Source organism: Stegodyphus dumicola, chromosome X2 (assembly GCF_044657685.1).
Source record: "Stegodyphus dumicola isolate Sdum_Otavi_A_Nest chromosome X2, ASM4465768v1".
NCBI lineage: Eukaryota > Metazoa > Arthropoda > Arachnida > Araneae > Eresidae > Stegodyphus > Stegodyphus dumicola.
Window position 1 is genome coordinate 7,988,889 of NC_140781.1, and position 19,393 is coordinate 8,008,281.

At 32.9% G+C, this 19,393-nt stretch overlaps 1 protein-coding gene across 7 annotated transcripts in view; it reads right to left on the bottom strand.

Moving 5' to 3' along the window:
* Scm (Polycomb protein Scm) overlaps positions 1–19,393 on the bottom strand; it is a 156,622-nt gene that overhangs the window by 26,473 nt on the left and 110,756 nt on the right. For all 7 annotated transcript variants that reach the window (XM_035354956.2, XM_035354955.2, XM_035354954.2 and 4 more), the window contains 2 exons: positions 12,373–12,573; positions 8,041–8,217 (listed from right to left, as the gene is read on the bottom strand). In XM_035354956.2, the coding sequence (XP_035210847.1) occupies positions 8,041–8,217; positions 12,373–12,573 (378 nt within the window). The remainder of the gene's footprint in view (positions 1–8,040; positions 8,218–12,372; positions 12,574–19,393) is intronic.

Here is a 19,393-nt window from a genome sequence, read left to right on the forward strand (position 1 = left end):
GATACGGCCTTCACATGATTTTGAAAACTGTCGCCAAGAACAAAATGACCCATTTACTGCTCATCATCATGTCGCCAAATCCCGCTGTACCATACATGGAGATTATTCTGACCAAAGAATGTCTATGTAAAAACCGGAGGGAAAATTTGCCATTTGATGACGGAACGGCCAGAACTTCCCTCTCCGCGATGTGTACAGGAAATTGAGAAACACGTGTTACGAAGAAACGTTCTTTGACAAAAAAGAAAACTACGAAAATCCGTTTTTAAATTATTGTGAAAAATCCAAGAAGAAACGTTTTATCAAAGAACGTTTTTTCTGGGATTTTTCGCAATAATTTTAAAAACGGATTTTCGTAGATTTTTTCCCCCCCGTCAAAATAACTAATCCATGAATTAATTTACTTGCGCCAAAAAATATTTTCTTTTCCTTTAGAGTTTAAAGACATTTTATACGATATTCATTTTATGAACTCTTAATAACGTGACCTTCGAACTTCGACACCGGTTTCGAGCTTTGGCGTACTATATCGCGCATGCACAGCTGTTTCCCGCTATGATGGAACTGAGCCACGTCTGTTGCAGAGAGGTTTTCCTTCTTTACAATACATATTTTTTTAATTCTAACCTTCATGGTACTGTATATTAGGATTAAACCCATTTTGTTTTATACGAGAACAGGTACTTTCTTTAGTTCATGCACTGCACATGCGATTCTCGAGGTTACTGGAAACCAAAAGTTGCGTGAAACTTGCTTGCCTTTCTAAAAAGACAATCAAATTGGAGCTGCGAAAATTGGCTCTATGCGAGCTGCCCGAATGACACTCACGTGATACACAATTCGCCAAAAAAGTGATCTCTTCCGACGTCGGCGCAAAACTCGCCTTTTTTGGCGGGATCGTTGTATGAAATTCCCTGACTTTTCCAGATTTTGACTAAAACACTTAAATTCCCTGACTTTTCCCTGAATTTTTTGGTCAATTTCCGAATTCCCTGACTTTTTCCTGTTTTCCCGGTTTTCCAGGTAGCGTGGCAACCCTGAGATTATCATGAAGATAACTGTAAAAATATCAGAAGCTCAATTTTCTTATTACCAAAATCTCAACACAAGGGGGAAAATGACGTAGCTTTACATCTGGCAACATTGCTTATGCCTTTGGATTTTGAAGAAAAGGCTAGGACAATTACAGATAAGCCACACCATTCCAACAGAGAACTACATTATGTCTCAGAAATGGTGCCTTATTCCTGTTCCACATTGGATAATTCTTTGATGACAAACCCTCTTTGGCAGTTTTTCTGTATGAAAGCAAAGTTCTGATGAACACTAGCACCAAATGAACCTGTTTCCATTAAATACAAGTTAAAAATAGCAAGCAACTATATATACACTAACTCCATATGATATACTACACCACCAATTTACACATGCAATACTGGTCCAGTGCGTATTGTTCCAGCATACACTGTTATTGGACACAAGGAGCAAATTTATTTTAAGATCTTTTGGCAAAAGAGAATAGAATAATTCTCAACTTGATAGCAAAGCTCTTGCAATTTTCTTTTTAATGAATCACTTTCCGAATTATCTGTAAGGAAGCCTTTCACTCTGAATGGATACCAGACAATACAAAATTACTCCCTACGATAGGATATTTGCTTTAGTATTCTAAATTTTTACAAACATGAAGTGTACAGCATTTGATTATGAAGAGAGTTTAAAAAGTTTGAAAACTTAGATGAAGGTAGAATGCCCCGAGCTTCAGTTACTCAAGAAGAGTTGCAAAGGCATACAGTTATCAACAAGCAGATATACTAGCCATAGCATTACTTTGATAAATGATATTTCTACAGGACTGCTAAATACTGAGACATTTCAAACTACATATTCTGATGAACTCACATCTTAAAAGGGGAAACTGAAGATAATCCTAAACTTGCATCTGAATACAGTATTGAGGATGATATATTATTTGAGTGCCAGCAAATAAGCATCCCTGACTTTAGAAATGTGTATTAAGATTAGATTACAGGCTAATCAGCCTGAAATCGCTGTAAAAGATACAGAACAAATCATCATCAAGTATTTTTCCAACACTCAAAGTTTCACTTCAGTTCACTCTCCATTGAGTTTATCTGAATTAAAAGTTATATATGGTTAGACCTTGCACACATGTACATATGGCAGGTCATACTGAATTGTTTCATTACTGACATTCAATTTATACTAGCATAACAAATGCTTATTGGAAAAAGATGCTGAACATATTTTAAGGAGATGCAAAGAATGTGTTTGAATCAAAAATAACTCTTCAAACATCTCCATGCATCCACGAAAGGAGTCAAAAGAAAACTGAGACCATACACATACTTATGTTGGATGAGGCAAAAATGAAATTGTTGAAATAAAAGTGTGTAACAAATTTCCACCTACAAGTTCCTCTACTAAATTCTTGCACGACATTTTTGTCCTTCATAATTTTCCATGAATTATGATCTCAGAAGATATTGCTATTTTTGTTAGCAACCAATTCATCTGCGCAATCAATATAATTTTGGGCAAAGAACATAATTTTCCAGATGTTCACTACAAGTCATCTTACAGCTAACTGGCTTTTTAAAAACAATGTGCAGAATTGATCTACACAATAAATTTAAAATTTGGAAAACTACATAAATGTAGATAATAGTAGTAAATAAAAGTTATATGCTGATACTCAAAACTGAAATTGCATTTTTTGGCAATAATTTAAACTATATGATGTCCTGTATAATTCTGGAAATGGAAATATTAGCATCTGTTTTTCAAAAGGTTATAGATTTTAAGCAATTGTAAAAGCAAACAGTTTCTGAATCTTTGATGTGTATTCTTAGAATTATGCTTCTTGCAAGAAACATCATGAGACTGACTTATTTCAGTTAAAATGACTTCTGCAATCTTTTAAATGCCAGACTGAAATAAACAGTGGCTTGAGACTGGCTAGTCTTTAGTGGCAGTTTATGAATGACTTAAATGGGTATATGCAGATTATCGGACCAACTTCAAACTACGGTATCATTGCCAGGTTTAACCAAGGCTGCCCAAGAGTCACAATTCATGCAGAGAATTAATATATGGCATTAAATACATACACCTCTGAGAGATGGAGCAGTGACAGATCACTTCTGCATCTCTCAGGACCTCACTATGGCATTTAGAACAACGATTTCCATACAAATAGTATATAGATGCCTATCAGAATAAGACCCTTATGCTCAGCAACCAATAGTACGTGCCCTTCTCATCAGATTCCAGAAAGAGCTAGGAAACAACATTCTTGACATAGCAAGACTGGAGCTATATCCTCTTCATTGACAAATTCAAATTCATTGTACAGTGATTCTCAACAAGCTTTCATTACGGAACAAATTTTGTAGGGCCTATCACCCTTTTAAGATAATGCAATTGACCACTTTGGAGGAAGTGGAATCCTGTTATGAGGCCATATGCTGGGTGAACAAGCCCTGCGACTTCACAGTGCTATAGGGATGAGGTTCTTGGACCTTATGAGACTCACCAGCTATTGGAGAGGATTTTTTCATGGGTTATAAAGCAAAGCCATAGAAAAACAAAATAATTGATGACTTTCTGCAGAAACAGAATATTTGCTGCACAGTGTGGTCAAGAAAATTGCACATTTAGGATGCTTTGGTAGAGCCATTGCCTCATTTCATCTCTCTCCGAGGACCCTTCAAGGCATTGAAATAATTAATTTAGAACAGAATTTGTTTCCCCAAGCTATGGTTAACAAATTTTTTTGCAGTTTGACATTTCATTCTAAGGCATGAAAAGCTATGCAGCATGGCTATGTTCATTAGGCATCCCATACAAATTAGATATAATATACAAATCTTACACTATCTCTTTAATACTAGAAATCTCATAAAAAACCAGTTACTGTTCCAGATATCACATTTTATATTTGTAACTAGTTTCAGACACTAGTATATATCCAACAGGCATACGAATGAATTGAGAAACATTGATTCCATGCCAGAAATTCCAAAGAAGTTCATTTCATTCATTCCAGATGCAAGAGCTAATGAGAACAAAACGCAAATCAGACACAAGGATGATGCATGGATAATTAACCCATTCAAGACGGCACGTCTAAGCTTAACTTTAGGGGAAAAAATCATTAAAAAAAGTTTAGTCATAACATCATGATTTTAGGTACTATTTTAGATTATTACTTAAGCTATCATATAAGCTAAAATTAGCATTTAATAGTCTTTTTCTCCCTTTATTTCATATGAAAATATATTAAAAACAGAGGTTAATTTATGTGATGACATCATTTGCATTTCCGAAGCGCCATCTGTGAAACTCTTCATGGGAGATTTTTCTTTCGTAAGAGTGCCAATATTAGAAATCAAAAGAACAATGACTGATTTTCTGTTTTGTGAAATTTGATATGAATAAACTTAAATAAATGTTAATCTGATAGAAGTCAGAGCAGTGTTCATCAGCATTTTCTTCTTTAAAAAAAAGGACACTTTAAAAATAATTTTCAAATGAGCTATTCATATTATTATGAAATTCTAATTGACAAAACACATTAATAAACTTCAAATATAATTAAAAAGCACAAGAAAGACTATTTACAAGAAGTATTAGTTTGCCCAGAAAATAATGCAGGTTTTTAACCTATACCTTTAAAGTATCATAACTCAACTCAAAAACAATTTTATTAATAAAAATAAGCATCAGCCGAATCAATGCATTTTTGACAAGGAGATATAAGTTTATTTATGCCGGTAGAATAATATTCTGAAGTTCTGGACGCAATAAAGTTGTTAAAGGCATTTTTGGCCTCATTTTGGTTTCTGAAGCATTTCTTCTGCAGAATGTTTATCCAGATGCTTAAAAAGTGGTAATCGGTTGGCGAGAGGTCAGGCGAATATGGGGAAAGAGGGAGAGTCTAATATCCAAATTCGTTCAATTTCTGTAGGGTCAGTTGCAAGACGTGTGGTCAAGCATTGGCATGGAGAAGAACTGGCTCCTTTTTGTTGACCACTGCTGGGCACATTTGTTACAATTTTTGGTACATTTCATTGATTTGCTGACAGTACTTATCTGCCATAATCATTTCATCCGGATTTAGGAAGCTGTGGTGGATGAGACCGGCCGTAGACCACAAAACAATCACTATAACTTTCTTTCGGTGCAAATTTGGGTTTGGAAAGAGTTGTGGCGTCTGACCGCGGTCCAACAACTGAGCCGAACGTCACCGGTTGTTATAGAAAATACACTTTTCATCGCACGTAACAATTTGATCAAGAAAAGGGTCGTTTTTGTTGCGGAGAAGAAGAGCAGACGACACTTCAAAATAGGGATTTTTTAAAATTTTTGCTCAATTCGTGAAGCACTCACTTATGGAGCTTCTTTGACCTTCCTATAAGATTCAAGTGATCAGAAATCGTTGTTTTGCTTACGCCAAGCTTATCCACTGGCTCTAGAACAGCTGCGCACGGGTTTGTTTTGACTAAAGTCTTCAAATCGTTGGCATCAACAGCTGAAGAAGGTACACGATGCTCTTGATCTTCCAGGTCAAATTCTCCACGGCGAAACTTTTGGTACCACCATTGAACTCTATAGATTCATTAATAATTTCCTCGCCCCATATTTCATTGACATTTCAAGCTGTTTGCACTGTAGCCTAGCTTATAAAAGTAAATTTTCTGAAAATTTCGTTTTGACATCTAAACAAAAACACATAGTAAATATTTATTAAAACAATTTTGGAACAAAAAGATTATTATAGAAGTATAGAGCGAAAATAGAGCTTCATAATATAATATAAACCAATGTAATTCAAAATATTTTTGTTGCTAAAATGTATAGGAAGTATAAATAATTGCGAAAACCTGCATTATTTTCCGAACAATGTGATAACAAAATTTTTCACGGGGAGAGGAAAGCAGGCACTCAAAGAGCTCAATTTCTGACAAATGACCCTATCAGAATGACTAGAAATGTCACTTGAATCACTAATCCATATCATTAAATAGCTCATTTACTATGTGAGTATATCTTTCCTCTGATAAATAACACTTTCTTGGCATAATACATTGGAATCAAGGTTTTCCAAAATAAAAAGGGAACAACACGAAATATATCTGAAAGCAATGCAAAGCACAACAGAACATCACACAGTAACCCTAAAAGAAAATACAAAGTAGAGGGGGGAAAAATTAAAACAAAAAAAGATTCGGAGGAATATCAGAAATTTGAATGTTTATATCACGTGGTGAGTTAGAGACATTACTCTGCTTGTTTACATTATGCTTTCCTCTGCCCCCTGAGCGAGTCATGCTTCTCTCATTTCAAGTAGATAGTCAAATCTACATGCATTTCAAATCTTCTGGACATGCAATGCCATCTTGTGGTAAAAGTTACAGTTTATAAAATGTTCCAAGACACTGGCAGAAATATGCGACGGCTCGGGGGTGAACGAGAAAATGCTCTGGCACGCCAGCGGGCTGACCGGGAAATGAGTGCATTTCTTGCGAGCACATACACATGACAATAAGCACGAGAGTTAAAAGACAGGAATTCCTGATTCATTGGTTGACTCTCAGCAGCATTGTCCACCCAATAATGTTTTTGTCCAAGATGTACCGAGACCTGGAAACTCAAATGTAACAATAACTATCTTAATCTAACTTTCAATTTTGAAAACAGAGAAGGCTTTACCATCCTCCCTCTTATTTAAAAGAACTCTGTACTAAACTGATCATAATCAAATTAATCAAAATCTTGCAACACGGTAAATGAGAGAATCACACCTGGCAATACCATTTACTTTTACCTCAGACCTTATGGAAACATACATATAATTTTCAATTCATATGCAGAGTATAAACTCCTTGGTATGTTATATTTGTACTTGTCTTCAAATATAATAAAATGTGGCAATAATGAACTATTATATGACAGCATTAGTATGCTATCCTGTCAGACAAAATTCAAATTAATAATTATATGTACTTACAGGGTACCATTCTAAAAAATTACAGCTAAGAATGGATTATTTCATAAAGGTCACATATTCCAGTAATTTCAATTACAAAACAAAATGAGCAGCAACATATTTTAAAATATAGATCAGAGGTTCCCAGGGAGGTCAGTATTGGCCCTTGGGTGTTGATAGTCGAATGTGTATTGGCAACGGATCAGCGTAATCAAGATCTCATCGAATACCAAAATGTATTAATAATATTGATAATTTTTTTTACTGATATAAAGCTGAATCGTAGAGTATGGAGAAATCATGGAAAATAAATATAAGGGAAAAAATGCACCAAATTATTTAATATGTTTTTAAAATCAACAAATTTTTTAAGGACTAAGAGCATAAAAAATGCATAAAACTCTGGGAAAAACAAGAAAGCACAATAAAAAATATAAAGAAAGCAAAACTAATGAACAACAGCAAAAATCTGCTCCTATTCTTTTAGCCATGCCGGTTGTTAACAGTAGTTACACTTTAATGGCAATTAGGTAATCGATACATACACACAGCCTTTAAATTTGATAAGAATGCTACAAGCTAATTGCTGCTTCCCCCCTGATTATATATGGTATGCTCTATACCAGGGCTGGCCATAGCACGACTCAAGTCACATGTTGCTCTCATGCAAATAAAATATATGTATACCATACGTAATGGCAAACTACTGAATGTCCAAACTAATCAATCTACTTCATCTCTTTTTATGAAGTTATCAGACACTTCTTTGCATCTGAACCTATTTCACTGCTTTTAAAATGATAGAAATATGGACTTGTGGCTTTTGGAAAATCTAGTTGCAGCTCTTGTAGTTTCCTAAATTCAAATATGTAGCTTTCATTGAGAAGAAGTTTGGCTGCCTCTGCTCTATATTACAGAGAAAAATGTAAGGATCTGATGAAGAAAACTATTCTTGTAAAGAGGTGAAAGAAAGAATGGTTGGGAATCCCTGATCTAAATCTATTAAAAAAATAAACAAAAAAACTTACCACGCCTAATTGGTCCTTTGCTGGCACATTTTGTACATCCTCCTTCTAAAGGCTGACTAGTGTAAAAGTTTTCACAACACATGAGATCTTCAAATAAACTTTCAAGGTAATTCCAAAATGATGATACTTTATCAATTGGTGGTAAACGACAAGTATGTGTTCTACCATCAAAATTTGCTAAATAAAACAGAAAGAAACTTAGAATTGTTAGAATTAAAGTACTGAAAATTTTTCAATTCATAAAAATTTTTCAGATACGTTAAATATTTTTTATGATCCTAAACATTAATTTCAAGCTATTTACAAATTGTAAATGTTTTTTGGGGAAAATATGAACCTGGTATGTTTAGTGTCACCCTCCATATTCATCAGATTTTACCCCCTTAAGCTTTCATCTCTTCAAGTCATTTCAAAATTCTCTGAACAGCCTGGAGTACACCTTTTTGGAGACTGTCAAAAAACATTTTGATAACTTAATGAATAAACCCCGTGAAAAATAGTAATAATTGTTTTTGGACTAACTAAGACAAACTGTCGCAAACTACCCGTGAAGGTCACACTGAACCTTTTTCTTCTAATAGCTGAACTTTATTCCAGCCTAATAAAAGAACCAAGCAAAAACAGTGAAGAAAACAAATTGACATTCCGTCTACACTTGCACATTCATTTTTTAAAAAAAATTTGTAGATGATTTGATGCCGAAGAAGTAGCTGAGATAATAATAAGAATGTTCCAGTTAAGCAGAGTAAAAATGAAGATATTAGATATTGTGATGCAATATTACTATGAAGTTTTAAAGGAATATAGGGGTCTTTAAAAAATAATATTGTGAGAGTTACCAGTAGTTTATTAATGAATACTTTTAATTTCCTTACTATAGATATTGCATCTTTTGAAAATTGAACTTCTTCCAGAATTTTCTCTTCTTGATTTTCGGACATTAATAAAAAAAGGCTAAATATATGCAAGAAAATACGGTACATCTAAGACAAGTACGTAAAGTTTGCTGGCATTCAGAACTACAGCTTGATGAGTTGACTACTATCCTGGTTAACACATCAGGCTGTGTTTCTGATGCGTTCACTACTATCCCAGTTACAAATTTTCAAATTGTTTCAATCAATATGCAAAATAAACATATCATAGTTATCATAACATAAAGTCTGAGATCTGGAATCGTCGGGAATCAACCCGAGATCTTAGATTTTAAGTCTAAACTTAGTAAGATTACATACAGAAATTAGAAAATTAAAACTATTCTTAATTACTTCCTAAAGAGAGCGGTATATTGTATAAAGAAAGATTTATTTTCTTTTAATTATCACCATGGGAAGTTAAAATGTGATTCAAAGATGAATAGGAGGTATTTTCCGGATTTAAAACCATATTACAGATATATGGCATTTGATTGATTAATTGATGATTGAGGCATTGTTATTGCATTGTAAGACTTCAGTTCCGTTATCTTCAGAAGCATTTTTTTATATTCCATTAATCAGAAAATTTCGCTTGCGAAAAGCGAAAGTCATCAACATGAAATTTGGTAGCTAGCTATATATTAGGCTGGTAGGCACTTTAGAAAGTATCTGCAGATACATTCTCTCATGATTTTGCAATGTTCCCTACATTATATCAAAATACTGTCAGAATTTTTGAATGATATTACTAATGCATCGGTTTTTAAAGAAGTTTCTTTACATACAGCAATTTTAGTATATGCGAAATTCTGACATCCATTAGCAGATTGATGGACATATAGTTTAGGGAAAAAAAGTAAAAGAGTTCTTTCCATTTACTAAAACTGCACTTTTCATAAGATTAATAACATTAGACAGAATAAAATAATAACTGGATCAAATCAGAAAGTTAAGGAAAAGCATAATTTCTACTGCTAGCTCAGTTAATCGGAAAATAATTTTTTCTCCCTTCTTGCTGTTATGCTATCAAAAGAAAACCAGTATGAAAAACATCTCACTCAAAATAGATTAATAACAATAGAAGGAATAAAATAAGAAGATGGATCAAATCAGAAAGTTAATGAAAAGCATAATTCATACTGCTATCCGAGTTAATCATAAAATTCTTTCTTCCCTTCTTGCTGTTAGGCCAACAAAAAGTAACCAGCATGAAAAATATTCCACTAAAAATAAAACATTTTGAGGCCTCAGTTATTATTTAGGTCAGATGGAAAAATGCTACCCAATATTACTCAGGGGCCAAAAAGATTCAAAAAGGGCATGATATTTGAGAGTGACATACAAGAATCTGACTTGGATGGGAGAAACATCTTACATGGCACACCTCTTACCTTAAGTATCATATTCTTCATTCCTAGACTTAATAAGGGAGAAAAATTATTGCAGGTGATACAGAGGTCTGGATACTAGATCATTCCGGATATTGGACATTGGAATTTTGGATTGCACTATAGATAAAAATTCTTTCAAACAATAAGAATTTTCTAATATTATAAAAAAACTAAACTGCTGTCGAAGTGGGTAAAAGAATAAAATTTAATCCAATTACTTGGCCAGCCACTGCAAATGCAATGCTTACTTTTTTCATACTAATGACATGTAGCTTTCACAAAAGCATGAATTATGGTACATGGATGAAGAAAAAATGCCTTCATGTATACCTCTAGAACTCATAAACTAAGAACTCATTTATACCTCTAGAAGAATTCTTACTGGCTAACATTTCAGATTAAAATCTTAACCAATCTAGGTGAGTTTTTAAGTACGCTAAAGCAAAACAAAAAGTGTGACCCTTTGACAATAAAAATCCTAAGTGCGGTTGTGCTTAATCAATGAAGGAAGACAGCATCTGGAATGTCAGTATATCATTTCTTGAGTATTCCTCTTGTAAAAACCCAATGAGATCTGTCATTATTCTTTTAATAAAGACCTATAATAATTCTATATAGACAAGCATCTATAAAGACCAAGTTTTCTACACATTCAGCGATTTGTATGGACAAAAATAAGAAAAACTATAGAAACTGCAATAAAAGCAGTTTATAATGAACCTGTCAAACCCCCAAAATAAGAATTCATATCTGAAAGGTGGAAATTGCTGTACAGAAAGAATGCTTTTACTAAGTGTTTTCTTAAAGCTTTTGCAAACGTGTTTCAGAATTTTAGAAATGAATTTATAGAATTTGTTTCTCTTTTAAGAGTCTGTAGTGCACTTCAAATGATAATAAAGCAATTCTTCTCCTTCAAGAGAAGATAATCTTTTTTCAGATAATGCATTACCTTTACATTAATGGCAACACTAATTTAGAGTATGACACAAACAGTTTAGCTTAGAATAAATAAATAAATACAGTAAATTCTTGCCGATAGTGGGTTATGTCATTAATACATTGTGCTTATGGTGATATCGTGTTCTCTAAAGCTATCCTTCTATGGAAAAAAATGTGTTGAGTTCAGACTAAAAGAGTATTTATAATTTAAACAAGCCTAAATATTGTTGTAATTAAATGTCAATTGAATTTTTATATTACTGTTTGATAAATATGTGATGTTATTTTTTTAAAAAGCTGGTGTTTTTTTACTAGGGACAAGCAATGACTGATAAAGCTGTTTAAAAATTTCATGGTAAGTTTTCGAATGCTTCTTATAAACTGTCTTCTTTCTTTTTTATATGCGCCAATTCCACTGCAAAATCAAAACAGTTCCTGAGCCTTTTTTTTCCTAAAAATTCATTTAATTTTCTGTAAGCTGAAGGTGCTTTAACTTCGTCTTCACTTTTGCTGTTTCCACTATCAACTGATATTATAAGATCATCAAATTCTTTATTTCTTGATTAATTTCTTGACTTCTCCTCCTTTTACATTTGAAGATCTTTTCCCAACTGTTGCGTTTTGAAATTTGAAGGATTTCTCGGGCTTAATTTTTCAATTAACGGAAATCTTTTACAACTCTGAACTTCTGGCCAGAGCAGATGTCAGGAAGCATTCAGTGTTGATCAATGTATGCTGAACCACATATGAATGAAATTCTTGCAATGTACAAATTAAATGGAAACAACTAAGATAACACACATACACAAAATCGCTTTCTATAAGGAGTCAATGCAGAAAGAATGTCAAATTCTGATAATGTAAAAAATCTGGCAGCAACCTATTTTAATGCAGCATTCGGTGGAAAATTAGTCACATCATGAGTTTTATCTTGCATGAATTTCTTCACAGAATTTGCTAAAAATCTTCGTAGTTTTTACATATAAGAATTCACAAAGCAATTAAAATTAAAAATGTCAGAAAGTAAATTAAAAATTCCAAATTTAGAAAACAGTTCTTTATAAAAATTGTACATTTTCACATACCTGTTATAATAACTTTTCCTTCACCCTGCCTTAGCAAACAAAAAACATTCTTCTCATTTTCAGCACAGTCAATAAATGTCTGAACAGCTTCTCTCAATACACGATTCATGGAACCAGGTCCATACTTTACAGGTAAACTAGCTACCCTTCTTGAATTAAGGTATGGTCCACTAGTACAACCATGATTTATATAAGTGCACACTAGAAAAAAAAAAAAAAAAAAAAAAAAAAAACAACTTTACTTAAACAATAAACACAATTAAACTTTTCCCGGGGGCTGGGACATATATGTCCCGCACGTTCACTACTTTAAATGTGTCTCAAGAAATTTCAGTAAACTATGGAGATTTAAAATTTACTCCTTAATATGGATTAGGAAGTGCAATACCCTGTCGATTTGTTTTTCTGTTCCTTTCAGTTAAAATAAGTGACTAAATGGCCAAAATACATTCAAAATTGGACCCTATAGCCCACGAGAAAAGGTTAAGTAAAACTTGTACTTTTTTTACTATTAAAAAAAGAATATTTGATTTGTTTTTAATGAAATACAGAGTTCATAAGCTAAAAAATGTTGAAAGTAGTGATTTCAAGCTTAGTGGGTGACTTAAATGTTTACTGGCAATGCAAATCATGATGGCTATTATAATGGCAACACATGCCACTTTGCACCTCTTTCCATTACACAACATTGATATTTAAAGCAACACATACACACACCCACAAAAAACTGGGCAGCAGTGATGTTCAGTACTGTCCTATACAACAATCAAAAACACAAGGCATTCAGTGGTGAGTAAGCAGCTTAAGATAATTTTTTGAGTGAAAGTTATGGGTTCATGGATGCCTTTTTAAATAATCACTTCAGATGAGCATGAAGAAATTGACAATTTACTATAATTAATGATGACATACAGTGGAACAAATAATTATAAACAGGTGAAGGACAATGGAAGTACTAAGAAAATCCTCTTTAACACATAGCTGCATTCATATTGCGTTGTAGTCTTCTGGAAGCTTCACGGAAAATGGCTCCAACAGCTTCAAAACACACTCTCGAGAAACTTCTAGAAAGCCCCCAAGTTGGCAAGAAATCTCTAGATGTTGCAAAGACCCTCTGAAGCGTTTTAACCTATATCTTATATTTTAGTTGAACTACTTAGACAGTTAAAATTTTGTTGGATTGAGAATTGAAAGATCAACAATCCTATACAAGAAATAATGCTTTTGTACAAAACATATGGCCACACACAAACCCTACCACTATTACCTAAAATGCAAAAGTTAAGCAAATAAAGAAATAATATATTACACAAATACAACAATAAAATTAAATGAATTTAAATAATTCACTGCATTATCTGCCCAACTTTGATATGAATCACTGGACAAAGTCCATTCACAAGAGTCCTTGCCCAAACTTTATTTTTGCAACCGGTGATACTAGATATACACTTTCCCATAACAAAAGTGCTTTAAATGATGCAAAGATTTATGTTTTGACATTTTTAAATTTAAAGAAATGAATTTTGTAAAAATTACAAAATCTAACTTTTTACACATTCGTCTAATCCCTATAACATAGTTTTAGGAATATTTTGTACTCATTATAAGAAATAATTACACATTTATCCGATCCCCATATTTAGTTTTAGGAATATTTTGTACTTGTTACAAGAAATAATGACTTCATGACAAAATCTGAGCAATATATTTGATATAAAGATTAGAAGTCATATGTATAAAGATCAAGAATCATATTCAGGTGCCATACAAAAGTTGGAAACAAAAAGTTTTGCATCTGTAAGCAACTAAAAATAAAATATTGTTTAGAAAAATAGTTCTGATGTTAAAAGATTAATCGATGAGCCTTTCTATGCAAATTATCGATCAATATAATTTTTTTTTTCAAACAGAAGATCTTATTCACAGAATCCTATTGAATTTTATGTTTTAGAAAAGACTGGCAGGCTTCAGTATTATTGTATAGCTAACTTGTAATATTATTTGCATTATACCTGTACTTTAATGAATTGTTTTACAAGTAGATTATGATTCTGATGCAATAAAACTACCAGACAATATTAATAATGTATTATTTTCAGTATTATGTATTATAAACTTACAAATACTTGTGTAAAAATTCTTTTGACATACCAAATACAACAGAATTATATATAATCCACTTGTAAATCAGAGAAGAATATCAACCAAATCTTGAATTATCTGAATTTATTTGTTAACAAAGCAAAATTAACCCTCACAACAGAAAGGTCAAATATATAAATTTGAAATTGAATGTCTCGTTCAAGTTTTTCCATATCGGAGTCAAACTTAAATTTTATTTTTTATAACGACTAAAAAACTTTGTTAAATATAAGTTAAGGGGCTGGAGGTATATGTAAAAGGTAGATTACATTAATTTTTACAAAATGCATTTCTTTAAAGGTGCCCAAACTTGAATCTTCATGTTATTTGGAAGTATACGTGTATGACAAATGGCTCCGAAAATAAAGGACTAGTAAGGATCTGATGCACGCACACACGCAGCCACCCCCCCCACCCACAGATACTGATTATTGCTTCAAGGCTCACTTCTAGATAAACACCACGAAGAATTTTCCTTTTCTAGTTGCCCCTATAAAAATGACAGTACCACCACTGCTTATTAAACTCACAGGTTAATAAACTCAACCACTTACTAAGCTCAAATTTCTATAAATAAAAAGAAATACAATGGAAAAACATGACGTTTTAAACTCAGAGTGGTGAAATGCTGGGCAGGTAAGAGTGGAAGAGTTGTATAGCGTATATGAAATGCTGGCCCTGGAACGGGTTAAAGCCACCAAGCTGGAAGGTCAGAATACAGTCACAGCTAACTGGTACATCACTTAGTATCTTCCAGAGATTTTTTTACGAAGATAAAGAAGATATAGTAGACTCATATGCCATGACATTCTCATTCAGCAAGATTGATAATCGAGTTTCTTGAACAAAAACACATCAAAGTGGTATGACTTTTAGCTGTTTTTTAATTTAAAAAATAACTTAATGTACGTGGACATTGTTTCAATTTGAAGATAAGATAGATGATGCTGTTTCAATTTGAAGATAAGATAGATGATGCTATATAAATGCACTGTTTTCATCGATTCTAAGAAATGAATGGCTTGCACCACTTAATCTTTGGATAATTCGCCTAGAAAAAAGCACTGATGCTGGAAGAGACTACTTTGAACACATCAAAAATTTCATAAGCTTGAAATCTTATGTGTATCTAAACAAATTTCAGAGTGACCCTCACATTTGATTATGGAAAGCACACGAGGTTTATCTTACTGAATTTTATCAAGTGTGCTTGTATTCATATTACACATGGGGAAAACTATGAAAATTTCTATGCAGTCAGATTTGTGTGGAGACGAACTCAGATCAAACTACCAGTGTACTTTACTGCTTGTCTCCAGATCAGCCCCTACATTAAAGCTTCAATCTTCTAGATGTTGTTTAAGAGCAAATTTTACTAAAACTGTAAATAAGTTAGACAAACCTTTGAAAGCAGGTACAATTCTATATCTCTCGTTCTAGAAGGCTGATTGACAAAATTCAATATTTGTTTTTCATGTTTCAAAAGCGTGCTTAGGTTATGTATTTGATTTATATATAGCACTGCTGTAATACAGGTATTTCAACACAAAATTGGACTTCTCTAATAAGACATGCCAATTTTTTTCCATATTTCGATTCTACGACTAAAATTATACCAAGCTGCCAAGCTTTTAAAAAAATTGGTTCTCAAAATTTTAGCTTCTCAATGTTAATTGAATTTGATATATATTTAATAATATCTCCTTTTTTTATTAAATTTATTTGATTCTTCCTTTCATATTTCGAAATTTAGGTTCATTCCAAATAAAATTTTCCTATTTTTTATCATTTACTTTAAAAATTTGAATTTTTAAATAATTTTTCAAAAACAATTTTGAATTATAAAAAGTTTTGCCATCATCATCGAGGACGACCAATGAGTGACCTTTCTCGGGGCCTTCAGAACCACCAAGTTCATAAATTTTATACCCCCCCCCCGTGGCCGAGACTGCCTAGGTACAAATCCTAGACAGTAGCTTTGCAGAATTGTCTACGTCAACCTGGGGGGCACTAACTAACAAGCAAAACAAAACAAAAATAACTGCTTTTAAGCAAAAACAGAGAGCAATGCCATTTTTGAGGTTTTTGAACTGTACTGATAAAGACAAATTTTAGAAAGAAAGGAACTTGCATAGTTTGTGATGCGAACCATGATTCTAAAGAATGTAAATCAGTTACAAATATGTCATTAGATTAAAGAAGCAAATGTGTTTCAGGTCATTTATCTAAAGATGTCAAATACACAAAATGTTTTAACAAACACTGTTTGCTCACTAAGTAAATATGTGCCATAAAACTGAGAAATATACATGTGACCAGAAGGGGGGGGGAAAGCATACTTTGAAGAATCAAACCAGTATGACAGAACTGTTGCTAAATATGAAGCTGCAAAGAAATGGGCAGACTATATTATAAACTTGATACAGTGAAAGTTTTTAATCTGGACACGTCGGGACTTCGGTGATTCCGGATTATCGGTTTTTCCGGATTATAGATCATCAATTTAAATCTGGTAAAATGGCATGCAGAAATTATAAAATTAAAAATATGAAAACGTAATTTATGAAATAAAGAGCAATTATGATCTAAAGGGTATCAAAATTTACCAAAAAAAAAAGCTTAATGTTTCTTTGTTTACTTTATTAAACATTTCTTTCAACGCACGCATGCGTAAAGCATACATCACGCATAGTCGAAATTAGAAAATTGCAACTAGAAAACTATTTGATGTGTACTTGTGATATTTATAATGACGAGGAATTTGATTTAAATCATATCAAAGACGGAGTACATCGAGATGAAATACTACATTTAGTAAGCAATTATAAACCAAATAAAATTAAAACATCTGCCCTGAAGATAAGGATAGTGCTGACAGATAAACTTCCAGTTCATTGCGCGCCGTGATGTTTCTGCCTCCCCCCTGCAGAGTAGCTCAAAAACATAAAAAATATCAAATAATAAGAAATAGACAGAACTTACGATTTTAAAGACCAAAAACCAATTAAAGGTAATGACAGAAGAAATATGTGCCACAGCAGAAACTGTGGCAAAATGAATATGAGAATAACTTAGATGAGAAAGAATATGGACTGAGTAAAAATGATTATGATCAAAATCCTTCACGTGAATCCTTATCTAGGCATATATTGCTGGGAAGTTGATAACTAGTACAAAGAAGAATATAAATTAATTGTAACTGAACCTTGTTTAGGATGGATAGTAATGAGATGATTTACTAAATGTATACACATTAGAAGATAGCATTTCTTTTTTGTCCTTTTTGTTTAACCCCTTTGCATCGACTGTCAGGCTACGTGCCAGCATCGAACACACTTACCTACCGGCTGACACGCAGGCGTGCCAGAGCATTTTCCTGTTTACTACCGACTGTCACGTTTTAGAAACTATAATTTCTGCCACAAGATGGCACTGTATGTCCATATGGTTTTAGATACATGTACATTAGACCTTCTACTCAAAATGAGAGAAGCATGACTCACATACACGTGTTTTTGATTATATAAACAAACGGGGAACTAAATGTTTCCGAATGGCGTGATTTATGACGTCTCTTTAAATCGCACTTTATTCGCACGTGGTAGTTGTTTATTGTAAGTAGAAGTTTTATATGTGCTAAAGCGTTGAATATTTCGGTTTACAGTTCAGTTTTTAGAAAATAATTAGATCTTGTTAGACGTGAATTCTTTCTGTTTTTACCGTTGCAATGTCGAAGCGTCGAAAATATTTAACAGAGCATGAAATAGAAATGGTGCAAAATATTTCAGATATTGATTCTGAAAGATTAACTGAAAGACATTTTCCAAAACTTTGTTCAGAAGAGACTGATAAGAAAATGAGACGACGATGCTTCGTTTGTTCACATTCCCGGAAAAATCCTCCAAAACGGCAAATGAGTTATTACGAGTTCAAGGAATGTAACGTAGGACTGTGTGTAGATCCCTGTTTTCAAATTTTTCATACGAAAAGAGAATTTTAAGTAATATATTTAGTTTTCGGATGTATAATGTTAAAAGTCATAAAATGATGAGTAATTAAAATAAAATGTGTAAAATATGCATTTAAACAAGAAATAAGGTAATTAAAGTATATAGATAAAAATATCTATAAAGCATAAGCCGTTTAAATACTTTATAGAGCATTATTAAACAATGCATTGATACTTCAGAAATTTCATGGATTTAGGCTTAGTAGCAAAAAAGCCCCAGGCCCTGGAGAGACGCTCGCGAAAGACACTGCCGGCCTCTGCGATAAGCGTGCGTTTTCGCTACCCGGCTCAAAGGGTTAATGAAAGTGCAACTGCCAGTCTTCAGAATCCAGAAGTTACCAGAATCACCAATCCTCCACAAAGCCTTCTGAAGCAAATGCAAGTGGTTATATGAAATTTTATAAAATCATAAAAACAAAGAGAAAATACTAGATACGTTGTATCACTGACGATAGGAAATAACCTCCTAGTTTTTAAGAACTTGCTGGAAAAAAGTGGTTTTCACAACTGTTTAAAAACTTTATTGTAACTCCATGAAGGGTTAACAAGAAGTTTCTAATGACAGATTCAACAAGGCATATTGGACAATATTTACTGCAGCAAACAGTTTTAATACTTTTTTCTGCTACCAAAATTAGACTAGTGACATTTTGGTCTGAGAATAGAATTTTCTTTTAATTTAAGCATGGAAGGGGACTAAATATGCTAGAACTGATGCCTCCTACATTTTTATAATTTAAATTGAAAACGTTATGAAATAACAGCTGATACACACCAAGCCTTCTTCTAAGTAACTTTGGGTCTACAAGTTACAGGTTATTTGAAGTTTTTATAGCATGAAAAAAGCAACCCCCCAAAAATGTACAC